General features: G+C 34.8%; 1 protein-coding gene across 2 annotated transcripts in view; it reads left to right on the forward strand.

Annotated features, from left to right (window-relative positions):
- HOOK3 (hook microtubule tethering protein 3) overlaps positions 1-19,856 on the forward strand; it is a 102,434-nt gene that overhangs the window by 47,605 nt on the left and 34,973 nt on the right. For both annotated transcript variants that reach the window (XM_031950787.1, XM_031950788.1), the window contains exons 8-11: positions 11,842-11,925; positions 13,856-14,019; positions 17,614-17,754; positions 19,245-19,446. In XM_031950787.1, the coding sequence (XP_031806647.1) occupies positions 11,842-11,925; positions 13,856-14,019; positions 17,614-17,754; positions 19,245-19,446 (591 nt within the window). The remainder of the gene's footprint in view (positions 1-11,841; positions 11,926-13,855; positions 14,020-17,613; positions 17,755-19,244; positions 19,447-19,856) is intronic.

Raw genomic sequence — 19,856 nt, forward strand, 5'->3', positions numbered from 1 at the left:
CAGTGAGTTTTTGAAGCACAACTCTCTTACTCTCATATTCCTCAAAGTGGATCAAAAGTGCTTTCAGAGAATATCAAATAATATATTCAAGTATAATTACTGAAAATCCTGCTCTGACATCATCTACTTAGTTTCCAACTATTCAGAACGACAGTGCTAGAAACTGCAGTATAACACTGAAAAGAAAGATACGCATCAACTAGCATATGTTGAATATCTTGAACTGGCTTAGTAAAATAGCTGTGAGCAACTTATATGTTCCAGGATGATCTCCCTAAGCATCAAAGAAGGTACATTAAGAATCTCCTAAATTGAGTTTTTCTTAGAGTCAAGCTTTTGAGATTCCAGGTGAGAGAAGTTTGCAAAATCATGTAAAACATTTGTGTTTCTAAGCATTTCAAATAACTCTTTGGAACATTAGTTTTTAATTTTTTTTTTAACCAAATTGAATAGCTTTCATTAATTATTTATTTATTTAGTAATTTTACCCACATACATTAAAAGCAAAATTTTTTTTTACATTACTTTTTAAATTTTTTGAATTCTAGGTTCTCGCCCTTATCCCCCACCCACAATTAAGAAACCACATGTGAAGTTATGCAAAACATTTCCACACAAATCAAATTGTGAAAGAAAACATAGATTTCCCACCCTAATGAAAATTAAGTCTGAGAGGGACTAATTGAGTTTTATTGTCTTTTTCTTCTTGCATCTCATTTAACTTAAGATTTTAAATTCTATGCTATTTGATACATATGTTTAATCTTATTGATGTTCATTAAGAATATTGATATTAATATTATATGGTGTATATTTGATTATAATACAGGTATTTGCAATAATGTTGATATTTGATACCAGTATTTATTTTTAGCAAAATGAAGTTTATCTCTTTTAAGGTCAGTTTTTCCTTGTGCTTTGTCTCAGATCATGATTGCTGCCCCTTGTTGTCTTTTTTACTTTACCTGAAGCATAATAGATTCTACTCCCATCCTTTAATTTAATTGTATATATCCTTGTTGTAAACAACTATACTGTATTAAAACTATTGTATACAACATGTTACTGGATTCTGTTTTCTAATCCATTTGGCTATTCTCTTTTATTAAGTGATTTCATCTCATTCATACTGCTATCTTTGCTAATTGTATGTTTCCTTCCATCCTTTTCTCTTATGTTTTCCTTCTCTTTTTTTCCTGCTCTCAAGAATCTGTTTTGCTTCTGTCTCCTTTAATTTGTCCTTTTTTTTCGCTCTTCCCTTTGCCTCCTCCCTTTTCCTCCCCTTTTCCCTTAATCCCTTTCCTTTTTATTTAGCCATTGCACAAGATATATTTCTGTGTTACGTATGTTTTCCCCTCCTTTTAACCAGTTCACATGAGGATGTGATTCAAATGTTGCCTATTCCCCCTACCATTTCCTAATGTAAATTCCCCTTTATGTACTCTATGTGAGATTATTTCTTCCTTTCTTCCCTGACCCCTTCTCCCGATATGTTTTTCTTCCATACTCCTTACATTTTTTTGAGTTCATAAAAATATATCATTCCTTCAAAGATTCTTTGTCCAGTAGACTCCCTTTATGACCCCTTGATATTGAAAGAGTTCTGTGGAGCTACATGCATCATTTACTCATATAAAAATGTCTTCAAAGATTCTTTGTCCAGTAGACTCCCTTTATGACCCCTTGATATTGAAAGAGTTCTGTGGAGCTACATGCATCATTTACTCATATAAAAATGTAAACAGTTTAACCTTAATAACTTAACTATTTTTCACTCATGTTTATCTTTTTATTCTTTTCTTGACTACGATTTGTATGGTGAATTTTCTACTCAGTTGTTGATTTTCATCAAGAATGTTTGCAAAGTATTCTTTTTGTTAATGGTAAAGTCTCCAGTTTTTTCTCCTGCATCATTGAGCTCTGCTACTTCTTTGTTTTTTAAAAGCAGAAAAGTTGTAATCTGTGGAAGTAAGTCATAGAAATGTTTCAAAACTCTCTTGACTCAGCCAATGGACTTCTGTGTGATATAGAACATCTTCATACTCAACATTTACCTCAGACAGAAATTCCTGAAATTGTCTGTGATTTAGTGCATTAGCTCTCATGAAGTTAACACAAGATACCACAATTTTCATAACAGAGTCCCACTTCAGTGATTTACTACATAGCGCTTGTTGGTAGATGAGGCAGTGTATGGCTATTGGATGAGAATAGTTATGTTTGTCCATCTCTTGGTTAATGCAAGCAATTACTCCTTTCTTAGACCCCACCATGCTAGGAACACCATCAGTTGTTATGTTGGCTAGTTTAGCCCAGTCCAGCTCCAAACCATTCATAGTTGGGCAAACCTTTTCATAGATATTCTCTCCTGTAGTTGTTCCTTTGATGCTTTGCAGGGCAGCAAGCTCTTCTATGACTTCAAAATAATCATTCATCTCACAAATAAAAATTAGAAGTTGTGCAGAATCTGAACATCATTGCTTTCATCGAGTGCCAAGGGAAAATATGAATTTTTTTTTTAATAGAGTTTTGCAAATGCTGATGCAGATTGTCTCCCATTTCTTTCAATTCTCTGTGTAATTGTAGGTCCTGAAAGACTCACTGTACTAAATAAATCGGCCTTCTCTGGACACATCTCTTTGGCAACAGAAAGAAGGCATTCTTTAACAAATTCTCCCTCCATGAATGGTCTGCCAGTGCATGCTATTAGCTTGGCAACTTGAAAACTTGCTCCCAGTGATGAAATATTTAGCTGCTTCTGCTTCACAAAAGTATTTTGCTGAGTTGTCAATGCATTTTTCATTTTTAATATTTTATCTTTTCTCACTTCTCCAACCAAACAATCATATTTATCTTTATGTTGAGTTTCATAGTCTCCATGCAAATTATATTCTTTGAACACAGACACTATGTTCTGGCATATCAGACATACAGCTCTTTCCTTGTACTGCATGAAAAAGTAATCATAAGTCCACTGTTCTTTGAATATCAATTTTTCTTTTTCTTGACATCATTATTTCCTAGAGATTCCAAATTGCTATTAGTAAAATATCAATATATATACAGCGCTACAAAAACAATATACCAGCAATAACTTTGCCCACACAGAGACATATAGATTGCAATGCCCAACTTCCTCCAAGCTGCCTCTGCACTATGATGCCTCCATTTCCCACACTCTTTCCCGCTCTTTGTGCTCCCGCTTCCAGCCTTCACTGATGCAGTGAATTCCCCTTGTAGCAGCCGTTACATGCATAGCATGCACTGTACCTCCCCCGCACCTGTCTGTTGTGGTGGCTTGTACACTGTACAAGGCCGCAGGCCGTCAGTTCTCTGTCTTCTGCATCTTTCTCCCTTCCCCACACCACACACCCTGGCCTGGGAACTCAACTCACCTCGGTATTGCCTCACACTCTGTCTCCACCGCCTCAGCCCAGTGTCGGAAGTGTACGTTGCTAACAAAGTTTAGGTTGAACGTCACTTCCAGTCTGATTTTTCCATAACCCAGTGGGCTGCATCTGGCCCGCGGGCCATAGTTTGAGGACCCCTGGTTAAGTGTTTTGTTAGTTTAACTCTGGCTAGTTGGTATTTGAATAATTCCGGTTGCTTTGATCAGAGATTTGTGTTTTAACTATTTTTGTTCCTGAGGGGAAAATAATTTGAATTTTGAGATTTCTTTTAAGAGATAACTTGTATATTTTTTCGATTTCTACTTTGTTCAAGAGATCTGAGTAGTTTATTTTAGGGATTTCTTGAAAAACTATATCTTACTATTTTTGTTGTTGTTGTTTATGGCTTTTAATTAGTACAGTAATTATTAAATTATCTTTCCCCTCATCTGTTTTGCAGGATAGCTGTTTTTTTCTATGAAATCATTAACATTTTCTTCTATCTTTTTTTTTTGACTTTTGTTTTATTATTTCTTGATGTTTTAGACAGTCATTAGCTTCCATTTGGCCAGTTCTTATTTTCAAGGCATTATTTTTATAAGTTTTCTACCTCTTGTTCCAAGCTTTTAATTCTCCTTTCGCATCATTTTTCTCTAACTCATACTTTTCCCATTTTTAGCTCGTTAAATATAAAAACAAAAACACTTGGTTTAACTTTTCTGGAATTCTTGTGCAAGCTATCTTTTATTCATAGATGTTTTTGTCTTCGTATCTTGAGCTTCCTTGTAGCCATAATAGCTCTTTTTGATATCATTTTTTTTGGTTTACTCATTCTTCTAGTCTCCTTCTTGACTTTGGGGTTTTATGTTAGTGTTGGGCTCTGTGTGCTTCTGGGGAGGATGTCTGGTCTGATCTGCTTTCATAGCACAGGCTAGGGGCCTGCAAACCTTTAGTGCACTCAAAGTGAGGTGAGGTGAGTGTACTCTGTTTTCCTATCAAGTTCCTGACCCATATTGAGGTCTTTCTGCTTGTCATAGGGAATTTCAGTAGGCTGCTTTTATTTTTATTTTTTTAATTTTAATAGCTTTTTTATTTACAAGTTATATGCATGGGTAATTTTACAGCATTGACAATTGCCAAACCTTTTGTTCCAATTTTTCCCCTCCTTCGTCCCACCCCCTTCCCTAGATGGTAGGATGACCAATACATGCTAAATATATTAAAGTATAAATAAGTATACATGTCCAAACCGTTATTTTGCTGTACAAAAAGAATCGGAATCTGAAATATTGTACAGTTAGCCTGTGAAGGAAATAAAAAATGCGGGCAGGCAAAAATATAGGGATTGGGAATTCAATGTAATGGTTCTTAGTCATCTCCCAGAGTTCTTTCGCTGGTTCAGTTCATTACTGCTCCATTGGAACTGATTTGATTCACCTCATTGTTGAAGAGGGCCACGTCCATCAGAATTGATCATCATATAGTATTGTTGTTGAAGTATATAATGATCTCCTGGTTCTGCTCATTTCACTCAGCATCAGTTCATGTAAGGCTCTCCAGGCCTTTCTGAAATCATCCTGTTGGTCATTTCTTACTGAACAGTAATATTCATATACCACAATTTATTCAGCCATTCTCCAATTAATGGGCATCTACTCAGTTTCCAGTTTCTGGCCACTACAAACAGTGCTGCCACAAATATTCTTGCACATACAAGTGTCTTTCCCTTCTTTAAGATCTCTTTGGGATATAAGCCCAATAGTAACACTGCTAGATCAAAGGGTATTATGCACAGTTGATAACTTTTTGAGCATATTTCCAAATTGCTCTCCAGAATGGCTGGATGTATTCACAATTCCACCAACAATGTATTAGTGTCCCTGTTTTCCCACATACCCTCCAACATTCTGCATTATCTTTCCCTGTCATTCTAGTCAGTCTGACAGGTGTGTAGTGGTATCTTAGAGTTGTCTTAATTTGCATTTCTCTGATTAATAATTATTTGGAGCATCTTTTCATATGGCTAGAAATAGTTTCAATTTCTTCTGAGAATTGTCTGTTCATGTTCTTTGACCATTTATCAATTGAAGAATAGCTTGATTTCTTATAAGCATCAATTCTCTATATATTTTGGAAATGAGACCTTTATCAGAACCTTTGACTGTAAAAATATTTTCCCAGTTTATTACTTCTCTTCTAATCTTGTCTGCATTAGTTTTATTTGTACAAAAACTTTTCAATTTGATATAATCAAAAAAAAAATTTTTTTTTTTTTGTGATCATAAAGTAGGCTGCTTTTGTACCAGCCAATATTGGCCTACTAGCCAACTCTACAGATTCATAGTAACTAAACTACTGGCTCTCCTGACCTGGTTATTTAATCACAGGCTTTCAAACTGGACTAAAGGATGAAATTAAGGGTTACCATTCTTGGAATCAGAGTCATATAGCTGTAGTTTGCTTTCAAAACTCATTTCCTTTCTCATTACACTTCTAGGACTCATACTTATGACTCTTTCTTTCTGCCCTGGATCTGTGACCCAGAACTGATAGACAGACAATTGTCACCCATTTCTATACCTGTTGGTTCAGGGATGTTTTTCTACCCCATTGCTTTTTGCTCTGGTACCCTGCCTATCTAGACCCTCTGTTTCTGGGCATTGAAAGAGTACTTGTTGTATGTGCTCTTGGCCAAATTCCATACTTAGTGTCTGCAAAACCTTTCTGTCCTCCCTAAACTACCTTGGGCTGGAAAAGTTTCTTAGCTTTCCTGATGAAAATTTGGTCTGGTGTATTGTTCAGATCTGTGTCTAGGAGTTGTGCTAGGCGCAGACTAGGCTAAAATGCTTCCTCCCATTGTACCTTCTATCTTAGCAAAGGGTTTTGTAGCCCATTAATACCAATCTCTTTCAATTGATTGACCAAGATTAGAGAGTTCCATTACTTTTCAAGTTCATTCTCAAAACAAAATCCGTTTTTCTTGAGTGCTTTATTTTACAAATGTAGTATATTAGCCATTTAGTTTTTGAGATATAACACACACACACATACATACACACACACACACACACACACATATTACATGTGTGTGTGTGTAACTTCCCTTTTCTGTGTAGTTCATTTTGTATGTTAGTCTTGTGAAAGGTATGGTGTGTGTGTGTGTGTGTGCTTTTGTGTTAAATGTTTAAATTATTCTCTTGACAGCTAGTTAGCACAGTATATAGAGTGCTAGACTTGAAGTGATGAAGAACTCGTTCTGAATCCAGCCTAAGACACTTAACTACCTGTGTGACCTTAGGCAAATCCCTTAATCTCTCTGCGCTTGATTTGCCTCATCTGTAATATGAGGGTGATATTAGCACTACCTTCCAGAGTTGTGAATGTAAAATATAATTGCAAACCATAAAGCATTGTATTAATACTGGCCATTATTAATTACTTGGACATTAAATTGAATTGCAAACGAGAGGTTCAGCCTTTTCTTTGAAAATGTACTTATTTTAGGTTCTTGCCTAACTCTTTTGCACTTGTGAATTTTGCTTTTCACATTAGAGCTTACCGGATCATAAGGAAAAGAGATCCAATAGCTCCTTCAGAAATGCAAGGAAACATCCCCAAGTCATCATCTAAAAGTGAGCTGGTGATTTTAGAACTTTGAGATAAGACATACCTGGCTTTTAGATATAAGGTTAAGACTCAGGGGTAGAAACCAGTTATAGTTGCTCCATTTTAGGAGAAAAATCATTAAAAGAAAATAATTTTCTATTTACCCACGAAAATCATAACAGTATTAAATCTGTACTTAATGAATGACCCTTAATATACTACATCTTATCAAAAAGATGTTGTAAAACAAAATTTAGTAAAAAGGTGAAGGCAACATTTTTCAAAAATGATGTTGCCCCAAATTTGCTTATTTCTCTCAATAAATTGGCCTTTTCCTAATGCTGGGTAGAATCTTATCTATATTCTTTCTTTCTCCCTTGCCCTCACCATGAATTGATTGACTTCTTTGAGTTCCCTTTCAAATCAAAATACAACATAATGTTCACTTACGGTACAGAGACTAATCAGATCTAATTTGGTCACTTCTTCTCCAAATAGCTTTTGATGGAGGCTGAATTTTGTTTTATTATGCTATCTATCTTCCTTTCAATGACCTATTGCCCTCAAGCATTCGGTATTCTGTCTTAGTGTAATGTTGGTAATTATGGAAACAGACAATTGTTATTCTCATATTGTGTTAAAAATTTCAAACATAACCCCAAAAGAAGTGGAAAACACTGACTGATATAGTTGATGAAATTATGCAGCCTTTGTTTTTATTTCTCAGAGCATAATTGCTTCATGTTTTATCTTTGTTGTTGTTTTGTTTTCAATTTTGTCTGATTCTTTGGACCCTATTTGGGGTTTTCTTGGCAAAGATACTTTGCCATTTCCTTATTTTATAGATAAAGAGACTATAGATAAAGGGCATTTTACAGATGAAGAGACTGAGGCAAACAGGGTTAAGTGACTTATCCAGGGTCACACAACTAGCAAGGGTCTGAATCTGGATTTGAACTCAGGAAGATGAGTCTTCCGAACTTCAGGTCTGATACTTTATCCATTGTGCCACCAGTGGATATATCTTTACCTTGGTGAAAACAGATTCTTTCCTTTCCCATTTTCCTCAAAGGCTTTGCTTTTAGGATATTTTTGATAAGTTACGTACACTTTTATTGATCCCAAGCTTCCAGTAAAAGCAAAGAAACATTTTGTAATATTAACATTTCATTGGTGTCACTATATGGAAGCAAACATAAAACACAATGAAAACTTTTGACAGAAAGCAATGGGAATTTGAAGGGGTATTACGGTTTAACAAATGAGAATCTCCCAAAAGAAAATAATTAAATAATAGTAGTAAAGAATTTTCTGAAAGAATATTATGTGGAGAAAATGAAAGATGCTAAGTCAAAATGTCAGGCAAGTCAAGAAGTGCTCTAGCACCTCAGGTGAGCATCCTGTGAGAGCTGGGACAAATGTAAAAAGGATAAACAGGCCTACGTGGGTTGTCACTTGCAAAATTAAAGGAAACTCCCAAATGGGTTTGAAGGATTCAAACTCAGCCATTTGAATGAGAATCATAAAAAAAAGTTTACTAATTGAAGGGATCCTTAAGAATCTTTTTTTTTTCCAGTCCTTTCCTTTTATAGATAAGGAAATAGGCCTCAAAGATGAGATGACATTTGTTTGGTACAGATCATCGTGCTGGGATAGGTACGGAGGGAGATGGACAGTAGAAAAGATAGAATCTGGTTTTATGGGATTTACAAAAATCTAGTAGAGGAATACAAAACATATCTGTGTTATACAAGAGATTGTATGATAAGCATGTTAAAGAGGCATTGAAGAGACAGGTCTGTATTCTGAGGTCTTAGAGTGAAGACAGTTAAGTGAAAAATAGAGTAATTTATTCCTAAACTTCCAGAGAATACTTGTTAGTCAAAAAGTATTGTTCAGTATTTACTATGTACTAAGCACTGGGGGTATAAAGAAGGCAAAAGCAGTTCCTGTTCTTAAAGAGGTCATCTTTTCTTTGGGGAAAGAAAATGCAAATAGATACACATAAGATACATAGTCAGGAGTCATTATTTGGTTTATTAAATGTCTTCTGTGTGCAAAGCACAGTCTGCTAAGTGCTAGAGAGACAGACTCGGACATTTACTGGCTGACTACCTCCAGACAAGTCACTTAATCCCAATTGCCTTCCTCTTCCAAAAAAGAGAAAATTGAGGCATCAAGAGGTTGGCTTTCCTTTTGAGCTCTAAGAAATAATAAAGACATTTTGCAGACAATTCTAGCCAATATTTAACCAAGTTTTTAATCTCAAAGGATAAGAGTAGCTAGCATTTTTAAAGCACTTGATAGTATAAGGCGGCAAGTATTGTCACCACCATATTATTCATTAAAAACTAAAGGCAAGGTAAATGATTTACCTGACTTCACAGAGTTAGTGACTGAGACAGGATTTAAACTCAGATCTTGATTGTTTTCAAAGGCCAACATTAATAATTTTAAGAAACTTGAGTGTTCTAGTCCTAATGTTTCCATTAATTTGTCTATGCTTGGTAACTTCTCGAGTTTAGACTTTTTCCTCATCTGTAAAATGAAAGGCTTGGAAATGTCGTCTCCAAGGATGCACCTAGTTCTAATATCCTTGATTCTAAAGTAATTCACTCTTTGGCTTGAGGGACCTTGAGGATGGGGATGGGGAAATTTTGTTTTCACATGTATAATAGGTTTATAGCATTCTGCCTTCACTTGAATGTGCAGTTAATGTACATTAAGATCAGTAATACTCATTGGAAACATTTTTTTTTAATCTTTCATATTTTGGTTCCATGAGCTTATGTTGCAATAATAAGTATAGGCACAATAATCATAGGACTCAGATTTTCCCAATTGCAAAAATTACTCAGTTTAGTAAATATATCGAGCACTTCTCTTTTTCATAGTATAGTTAATATTTAAAAACAAGTGATCTGCAGACTTAATACAATAGCTTCTTAGCCCCTATATCCTGATTTGGGGCATAAAAAATTAGATTAAAAAAAATCAAATGATTTTTCATAACTTTAACTAATCACTTATTTTGGTTCCCAGGGAGAAAGTTAATCATGCATTAACAGATTAAGTGTGAGTTACAAGTTTTAGTTACAAGTTTTCCTGGGTATTAAATAGAGATATTCCTATAATCCACATTTATAAAGTGCCTCATGGATACAAAATTAATACCTTTTCACTCAATATTATAACAGCCTTTTGAGGAAGGAGTGGAAGTATTAACCACTTTTTTTTTGTTGTTTTTTTTTCCTGAAGCAATTGGGGCTAAGTAACTTGCCCAGGATCACACAGCTAGGACGTATTAAGTGTCTGAGGACACATTTGAATTCAGGTTCTCCTGACTTCAGGGCTGGTACTCTATCCACTGTGCCACCTCACTACCCCTAACCACTTAAATTTTACACAAGACAATAGACTTTAGAGAAGAATGACTTGTTCGGGGTCAAACAGCCAGTAAGTGGCACAACCAGGATTTAATACCATATCCTTGATTTTAAATCCTGTGTTTTCACTTAATTTTAGCTAAAAGCAATCTATGTGTAGCCAGATTGTTCTCAGGAAGGAAATTTTTGATATTTGACTTAAAAGCAACTGTTTCTGAGTAACTTCAAGAACTGACTGGTACTTACCAATCAAGTCTCTTTGTTAGGAGGTTTGTAAATAAGGTGTCTATAGACACCTCTGGACATTAGGCCAAAATTTATTGAATAGTTGTTTTTTCCAGTTTTCCTTTAAAAAAATAATCAGCTTTGCAAAGACTAATAGGTTTGGTACTGTGAGAACTCCCTAGCAGCCTTTTTTTCCCCCTACACTGGAATTTTAGCAATTTTCCCAAAACTCATGCCATTTTTAATTAATTAACAAGATAAGTGTCAGAGCCAAGATTGAACCAACAACAACCCAGCCCTTTATCCAGTATACTATGCTTGCTCTCAATATCTTTTTTAAATAAGTGTAAAAATACCCAGAGTTACAAAGTTTACCCAGCATTATTAGATTATTTTAGGCAAAACATGGGCCAATTATTGAAGGGGAGGGGAAACATGCATTTGGTGTTTTTCTAGCTCCATTATAGAGTTCATGATGATTCATATCTGTACAAAGAAATAGTATTCATTCGTATCCTTGAATGTTTTATTGCTTTATCAGTAAAGGAAGGTGATTCTTATGGAAATCACAACTTTGCCCCAAGACATTCCAAGTTGAAGCTAGGGCCTAAAATTTTTATAAGATAGAAGTTTAATTCTCTGTTTTACAGTATTTAAAAACATTTAGTACCTTTGGAATGGGCAAGGAAAGTCAGAAGAGCAAAGTGATTGGCATAAGGAGAGGTCAAATTGGCTATATTTTGCTTTTCTGTCTTCTTGCCTTCTGCTTCCTACCCCTAGGTCTTCCTCTCTCCAATGTCATTTTCTTTGTCATATTTTGAATTGTTTCTTCAAGGAAAATATACATATTGTAGATTTGATTATATAATGTCGAAACTTGTGATGTTGTTTAATTCTTATATTTTAGACATTTTTAAAGCTGAGTAGATGACTATGCTTCCACAGATACTTGAGTGGGTAGAATAAAATGCTTTAGTATAATTTAATTGTAGTTTTGATATATAAAAAGGTTTATTAGAAAGTTGATGAAGGATTAGAAAAATAAGATTTTATCCTAAAACAATTGAATTTATAACTCTTTTGGATATTGCAAAAAATTGGTTTAATTTTAGAAATGGGGGAAAAATATTTCTGGGAAAGGACTATTTGGAATCCCACAGTTTACCCCAATTCTTTCTGTCTAATAATGGAATATATGTTTTGTTTTGTTTTTTAATTTCATCTATGTTTATAAGTTGAAGAAAACTACTGAGGAACTGAATGAAGCTTTGGCAGCAAAAGAAGAGATTGCACAGAGGTGCCATGAATTAGATATGCAGGTAAGGAGTCTAGTGAATGCACCATCAACTTTTTTTCTTTTTTTTTTCAGTAGTATTGTATTTTTCCAAATATAAAAAGATAGTTTTCAACATTGATTTTTGTAAAACTTTGTGTTTTCTCTCTTATCTCCTTCCCTAAGACAGCAAACAATATGATATTGGTTAAATATGTGCAACTATTTTAAACTTTTATGTTGTGCTACAAAAATCAGATCAAAAGGGAAAAAAACAAGCAAACAATAACAAAAAAGGTGCAAATGCTATGCTTTAATCCACATTCAGTCTCTGGATGCTGATGGCATTTTCCATCTCAAGTTGGAATTGCTGTGAATCACCACATTGTTGAAGAGACTCAATTGATCATCACATAATCTTATCTTTGTACAGTGTTCTTTTGGTTCTGCTCATTTCACTTAACATCAGTTCATGTAAGTCTCTCCAGGCCTCTCTGAAATCATCCTGCTGATCATTTCTTATAGAACAATAATATTCTATAACATCCATATACCATAATTTATTCAGCCATTCTCCAATTGATGGGCATCCACTCAGTTTCTAGTTCCTTGCCACTACAAAAAGAGCTGCCACAAACATTTTTGCACATGTGAGTCCTTTTCCCTTTTTAATGATCTCTTTGGGATACAGACACAATAGAGACACTGCTGGATCAGAGGGTATGCACAGTCCGATAGGCCTTTGGACATAATTTCTAATTGCTTTCCAGAATGGTCTATATAGTCAACTTTTATGAAAATATTGTGGCAATAATTTGAATTAGTTCTAATGAACATTGGGTGGAAGTTACCAAAAGTTTGCTTTAGATTTGATGTTAGGAAAAACTTCCTAACGGGTAGAGCTATCCAGAAATAGAGTATGCTGTTTCAGGATCTTATGGGTTCCCTCCATCTAGTGTTCACTGGAAGTCTTTAAGCAAATCCTCAGAAACCATTTATGAATGTTGTAAAGCAATTTCTCATCCAGAATTAGGTTTGACCAAGTGATTTCTGAAGTCTCTTCCAATTTTGAGATTCTGTAATTGGCAGTCTTATCCCTGTGTAATATGCTTTTATCTTTTTTCTTCCTACCTTCTATTTAGCGAATTCACTTATGCAATAAAAAAGTTACATAGAGAAAGAGATTATGGTAAGGTGTTGCATATAACATTCACAGGCTTGAGAGAAAGTCTGGAAATCAATACAGACATGCTGCTCCTTTGTCCTTGAAGAGAACCAGAATGGCCTTGCTATGTCTAGTTACAGGGTGTCCTACTGTGGTTGATTAGACCAATATTAGCTTGGAATGCTGTGCCATAGTTACATTAGATATAATTTTAAGTATCTCATTTTACTCTCACATTAACCCTAAGATGTATATGATACTATTGCCATTTTGCAAGTGAGAAAACTGAAATTTAGGAAGGCTAAATGACCTGCCTATATTCACATAGCTAATACACGACTTGAACTCGTGTCTTCCTGATTGCAAGCTAACATTCTGTCCAACAAACCATCTGGCTACCACTACGTTAATTGAACTACTTCATTAAAACTGATCTCAGCATTGTTAGTAGTTGATGCTACTGCAAGTGATGATATTGGTCTTCTGATAGCCATGTAGTATAATGGAATTATACTATATTCCATTATACTAATGGAAGACACTTTAGACTTAAGTGAAGACAAATTCATATCCAGGAGGGATCTCATTAATAAGTATCCATATATATGCTCATGGACAAATTATTTAACCTCTCAGCTTCAGTTTCCTTACAAAAGCAGGTATCATGTACCTTATTAAATGTTTTCTTCTCTTGGGTAAATATTCCTGGTTCTTTCTATTCTTATATGGTATATTTTTCAGACTTCTCACCATGTAATCATAATGATGATACAGTTGCTATTTATATAAAAATTCCTTTTTACTTCAATAGGTTGCAGCATTGCAAGAAGAAAAAAGTAGTTTACTTGCAGAAAATCAGATATTAATGGAAAGATTAAACCAATCTGATTCAATAGAAGATCCTAACAGTCCAGCTGGCCGAAGACATCTTCAGCTACAGACTCAATTAGAGCAGCTCCAAGAGGAAACATTCAGGTTAAAAAAAAAAAAAAAAAAAGGAAGAGGGAAGGGGTATTTATTTGATTAGACTCAAGTTTTTTATCTCTGTAGTGAACTATTGATAAGTATCATTTGATAAATAATAAATGAGTAGTATAGGCAATATTGTAGAAATTCAGAGGAAGAGAATAGTACCTATAATAAGAAAATGTACAGGATACAATTTGGATCACTGCAGCAATTCAAATAAATTCTCTCTAGTTTCCACTTTCATTTGGTGTGAAATATCTCTCTTGAGTTGCTATATTATAATTCACATATCATTATTAATGAGGGGGAAAAGAAACTTTAATGTAAGGAGATTTATTTTAAAATATTCACAGCTCTTTGGGGATGGGGGGAGTAGAATGCTACATGCTTCCAAATATACATGTGAATTGGACTACATATAGCAGTTCTTCAGACTGGGATGATGTGGCAATTAAAAAAGGTGACTTCTCAGCTTTCCTACTTTGTATAGGAAGAGGCTCATCTCTAATGACTTTTAGAGAGGCTCCTTTCTTTGGGGGTATTCTAGAATGTTAATTCATAGAAGAAAGAATGTATTCTAAAAACTCATCTTCCAGATCTTCACTTTGGAATCTTGAGTGTAGTGATTTGTTATGGGTGAATGAGGATTAAGAGAAAGGTATATTCTTTGATTCACTTAGTTAACTAATCATGGAAACATTGGAGAGTTCTGTTTATAATACAAGGTGCCAGGGGGTGATTTAGCTCTACATTAACTATGAGGTTATTATTGAGAAAGAGAGGAGATCTTATGTCATGGAGTTGTTTGAGGTTTTTTTATGCTGAGGCAATTGGGGTTAAGTGACTTGTCCAGGGTCACACAGCTAGGGAGTGTTAAGTGTCTGAGACCAGATGAATCCTCATGTCTCTCAATATCCCTAAAAAGAATTTAATAAACCTTCTCTCTCTCCCCAGGAAGAGTAGCATCTAGCTTCCTTAATTTTAACCTTGTGGGCTAATCTACATTTTCAGACATAAATCTTATCTGTTTCATCAGCCTTAGAATCAAGGACAGGGGTGACAAGGGCTTAAAGGAATTGAGGCAAAGGAAAATGTGATTTTCTGTTTTAACTAAAATAGAGGTCTGTTTCCAAGGTGCTATTTATTCATGTCAAACCCTTCATTTTCTCAACAAAAATGATACAGACCAAGTTTCACTCCTAACTTTATGATAATCTGCAAATGAGATGATCATCTTCTCTTATACATGACTTATCCTTTTTTTACCTTTATTCATATTTTCCCCTATACCCAGAATTTTCTATCCCCTTTCCCCAAACTACAACCTAACCCCTGACAATTTCTGCACCATTTTGTCAAACCCAACTTAGATACTTCCTTCTCCACAAAGTTTTCCCTGAGATTGTAGTAGCCTTTTTTTATTTTACTTTCTTGAGGTTGTTGTTTTTTTCCCCCCAGCCCTCATGCATTTGTGCACTCTAGCTATGAAACTTTATGGGTTTTAATTTTTTAAATGAATTGTATCTTCACTCTCAACCCTAACTTTTTTGAAGTTGGTTTTTAATTAGTTTTTAATCTTCATGTTTTCTTGCCCAACTCCTACTTCAGCACCTTGTGCACAATTACATATTTAATATTTGTTGAGTTGAATTGAGGATAAAAAAAAAACAGGGAAAAATAATTTAAAAAACCCTCAAATTTCATCTAAAGTTTGGGCCAGATTTACTCGTTACTTCTCTGTCTTTTATAAATATATCTATGCCCCTTATAAATGTTATCTGTATTTTTATAGATATTACCTGGCTCTGCCAAGATATCTTGGCTATGTGTTTTATAACAAAATTGAGGTCTGCACCTCCATGCCATAATATTATTCAGTTCTCATCATGAAATGGGCATGTGAAATGGCCTGTGAGCCCTGTGTAAAGTCCTTGATCTCTAAACCTAGGTTCAAATCCTAGCTCTAAATTTTTATTCACTTAATGATCATGGGCAGATCACTTAACCTCTTCTCTCTCCTCCCTCCCCAACTTTAGTTTCTTACTTGTAAGATAGGAATAATAATATATAGGCCAACAAGCGTTTTGAAAATAATAATCGATAGTGCTTTAAAGTTTCTATAGGACTTTACCTACATTATCTCATTTAAGTCTCATAACAACTTTGTTAAGTGAGTCAATTATCGCAATTTAACAAAAAAAGAAACTCAGGTGACCTAGCTAGTAAGTTTATCCAGATACAGAATTTGAGCTCAGTTCTAAATCCAGTCCTTTTTATTACTATTAGTGATAAAAGTGTTAAGAGGCGTTGTGTATGTTGAATAAAAAATTGTTTCCCAAACCTAGCATTCATCGGGTTCAAGTCCTGTCTCTTACCTATATCATTTATGCGGCCCTGGGCAAGACACATAATCTCTTGGTGTCTTGTAAGATAAATGTAGCATGTTACTAGAGGAAGTTTTACTGAGAGGGAGTTTTTTATCCCTATCCCATAATATGTAGCAGAATTAATAGTAAATTCTAGCATTATTTCCACCTTATTTTTGCTTCTATAGTGCCTAAGTAAAATTTTAAATAATTTTTAAATTAAAAATAATTAAAATTTTTGTCTTGAGTTTTCATTGTAAAGCAAATAAAAGTTTTATGCAGCTAGACACATAGTAAACGATAAGTGCTAGTGTTACAAATATAAGCAAAAAGAAAAATTGTCCCTGCTCTCAAGAAGCTTATATTCCAAAGGGAGAAGAATACACATAAAAGGACACTGAAAAACTGGAGAGGAAGAAGACAAAGTACAGGGTAGAATATTCCTAGAGAATCACAAGCACACCCTGAAGGGAAATGAAACATGAACAGTTTGGGACCCATATCGAGAATGGAGATTCAGGAAAAAGACTAACCAGTGGGAGAAGGGTACCGTCATAACAAAGAGATGTATCAAGATTAGAAGGCAGCCAGTGGTGAAGTACAGAGTGTTAGAAGAAAGCAAATATTTTCTTTGCACTAGATATCTATGTTTTTTGTTAATATATACTGTTCTTTATAAATATATGTCCTGTGGATTCATCCTTAGACACCTGAATCCTAATTCCAGAATGCCCTTAAACATGCATGTTACAGTGGTACTCTGATTTCTTAATTTTGATTATATCAGTTACATTATGACTCAGTAGATAAAATATTGCATTAATTTCATGTAACTAAAAGGGAATACTTTGAAGATAAAACATCTTTATATTTTTCTTAAGGACAATTTCTATTACAAATAAATTTAAAGTTTTGAACTAAAATACTGTTAAACATCTAACTTTTAAACATATATTCTGCAATTTGAGAGCAATAGTTTATTTTCACTGGTCTAAATCCTTGTTTTAGTGGCATCTCTTTTCAAATTTGCTGGTGAGGGAATAAGAATGTCATCATTAACTATCATTAACATACTCTAGTAGGGAGGGATCTGAGAGAGGATATTTTCTTTCCTTCCTTCCTTTCATGCTTAGTAAATATTGAATTAAAAACTGTGGGTTTTTTTCTGTGGTTTTCTACTGTGGTCAAAAGAAATTTGGGTAGTAAATAGTGTTTATTTTGTCTTGATTTCCAGACTAGAAGCAGCCAAAGATGATTATCGAATACGCTGTGAAGAATTGGACAAAGAAATTTCTGAACTCCGGCAACAAAATGAAGAACTAACCACTTTGGCAGATGAAGCTCAATCTTTGAAAGATGAAATAGATGTTCTTCGGTAAGCAGCCTTTTTCAATCCTGTTGAAACTTAAAATCTTTTAGTCAGTCGGGATCTTGACCAGTTGTCAAGCTTTATTCATTGACTTTATAAGTGCTCATTATTGGGCAGCATTCTAGATTTGGATCTGGCCTGGGGAAATACAAAAGCATTTGACAGTTCCCTAGATCTTGTATGGAAGTAAAGAGGTACATTTAAAACACTTAGAAAGTAATCACAGCATTTTGGAATTAAACTTGGTATGGTAGCCAAGAAAAAGAAAATTCATAAAACCTTAGACCACATTGAGATGTGCATAACACCCAGGAATTAAGAGAAAATCGAATCGATTTTTATTCCATTTTATCGTTTATTCTATTCTGTATCATCTTCAATATGTTGTAAAATTGCCTAAGCCGTATTTCTTATCTCTGAGTTAAGTTCAGAATTCAAAGACTGTGTTTATAGATTTATAGCAATTTAAGGAGATTTGCTACCTCACTAAAAATCCTTACAAAATTCATATTGGCACTAGGCAGAATGTTCTCTCTTCAATGCTTGCCGTCCTTCAAGAAGGTCTACATTGTTATCACTGCAGCTAACAGTGTAGGTGGACACTGCCAATGAGCCTGCCATAGCCACAAGATGGAAGGAGGAGTTAATGCTAGTCCTGCCTTCCTGATATACATCCAGTCATGTTGTTTTCATCATTTATGGTACTTAGACTTTGTAACCAGTCAGTACTGTATGTTTCCGCAGGTCTGTTCTCTTGTCCTTCCTCCTTCCTAAAATTATAGGAAGGCTAGAAACCCTTACTTTATAGTGTTTTGACAGAATGAAGAGTCAAGAGACCCCTTATATTAGTAATTTTTAGCCTTGTCAATAAGCTAATGTTCTTGGAACTTTGTGCCTCAGTTTAACTTTAATTTCAAAAGTGAAAGGTGATAATGCCCTTGTCCCCTCTCCTGGCTTCATCAGCCCTGGGAATGTGTCTTCCATTATCTACATTCTAGGAAGGCCATTGATAAATCATAGAATGTCCAAGAAATGGATGCCAGTGTTGAAAGTTTTTGAGTCCATTATGTTTGATGGAGTAACTGAAGATGTTTAGCCCAGATAGGAAGTGCTTTTAGGAGGCTTGTTAATTATCTTTAGCTATCTAGCTGTCACATGTCTTAGTAAGAGGACAACACTATGACCAGTGAATGGAAGTTGTAAAAGGCACATGTTTATCTTCCATAAAAAGAGAACCTTCCTACTGCTGGGTAAAACTGGGGTGGGCTCCCTAATGAAGGAGCATGTTTTCCACAGTGGAGGGGAGGATTCCAGGCAAAGGTTAAATAACCACTTATGAATGTGTTTATTTTGGAGGGGATTATTTTTCAGGTTCTGAAAACCTGAGATCACTGAGAACCCTTTCCAACTCTGAAATTCTGTGGTCAAGATTCTGGGTGGTTCAGATAAGGGAAAGGTTAACATGGATCTGATTTTTTAATTCCCAATTTCACCAGGCATTCTTCTGATAAAGTGGCTAAACTTGAAGGCCAAGTAGAATCATATAAAAAGAAACTAGAAGATCTTGGTGATTTGCGGCGTCAGGTGAAACTCTTAGAGGAGAAGAACACAATGTACATGCAGAACACTGTAAGTCTAGAGGAGGAGTTAAGGAAAGCCAATGCAGCTCGCAGTCAGCTTGAAACATATAAGAGACAGGTGAGAGGCTATTCTTTTATGTTGGTTACATTTGCTATTTTATCACAGTGCCCATTTTCAAGACAATTCTTACTAACTTTTAAAAAAATGTGTTGTACCTGATTTAACTCTAGAGCTCATTGGCGTGGCTCTTTATTGGATAGGTTTTTAAAAATCCTGGGTAGTAGGTAAAATTGAATCTATCTGGTAAATTCTTAAACCCAGACCTCTTCTGTTATCTTGTGCTGATTAGCTCTCTGAGGCATTAGGTATATTAAATCCATAGTTTATCAGTTTCCTTATTCATTTAAGTTTTAGGCAACATGATGTACTAATAATGACAATTTTATATATTTATATTTAATCTCTACAAGCTTATATATGTCCTTGTTGTCCCATCTATTAGATTGCAGCTCCTTTTAAGCAGGACT

This window comes from Sarcophilus harrisii, chromosome 2 (assembly GCF_902635505.1).
Source record: "Sarcophilus harrisii chromosome 2, mSarHar1.11, whole genome shotgun sequence".
In the NCBI taxonomy this organism is placed as follows: Eukaryota; Metazoa; Chordata; class Mammalia; order Dasyuromorphia; family Dasyuridae; genus Sarcophilus; species Sarcophilus harrisii.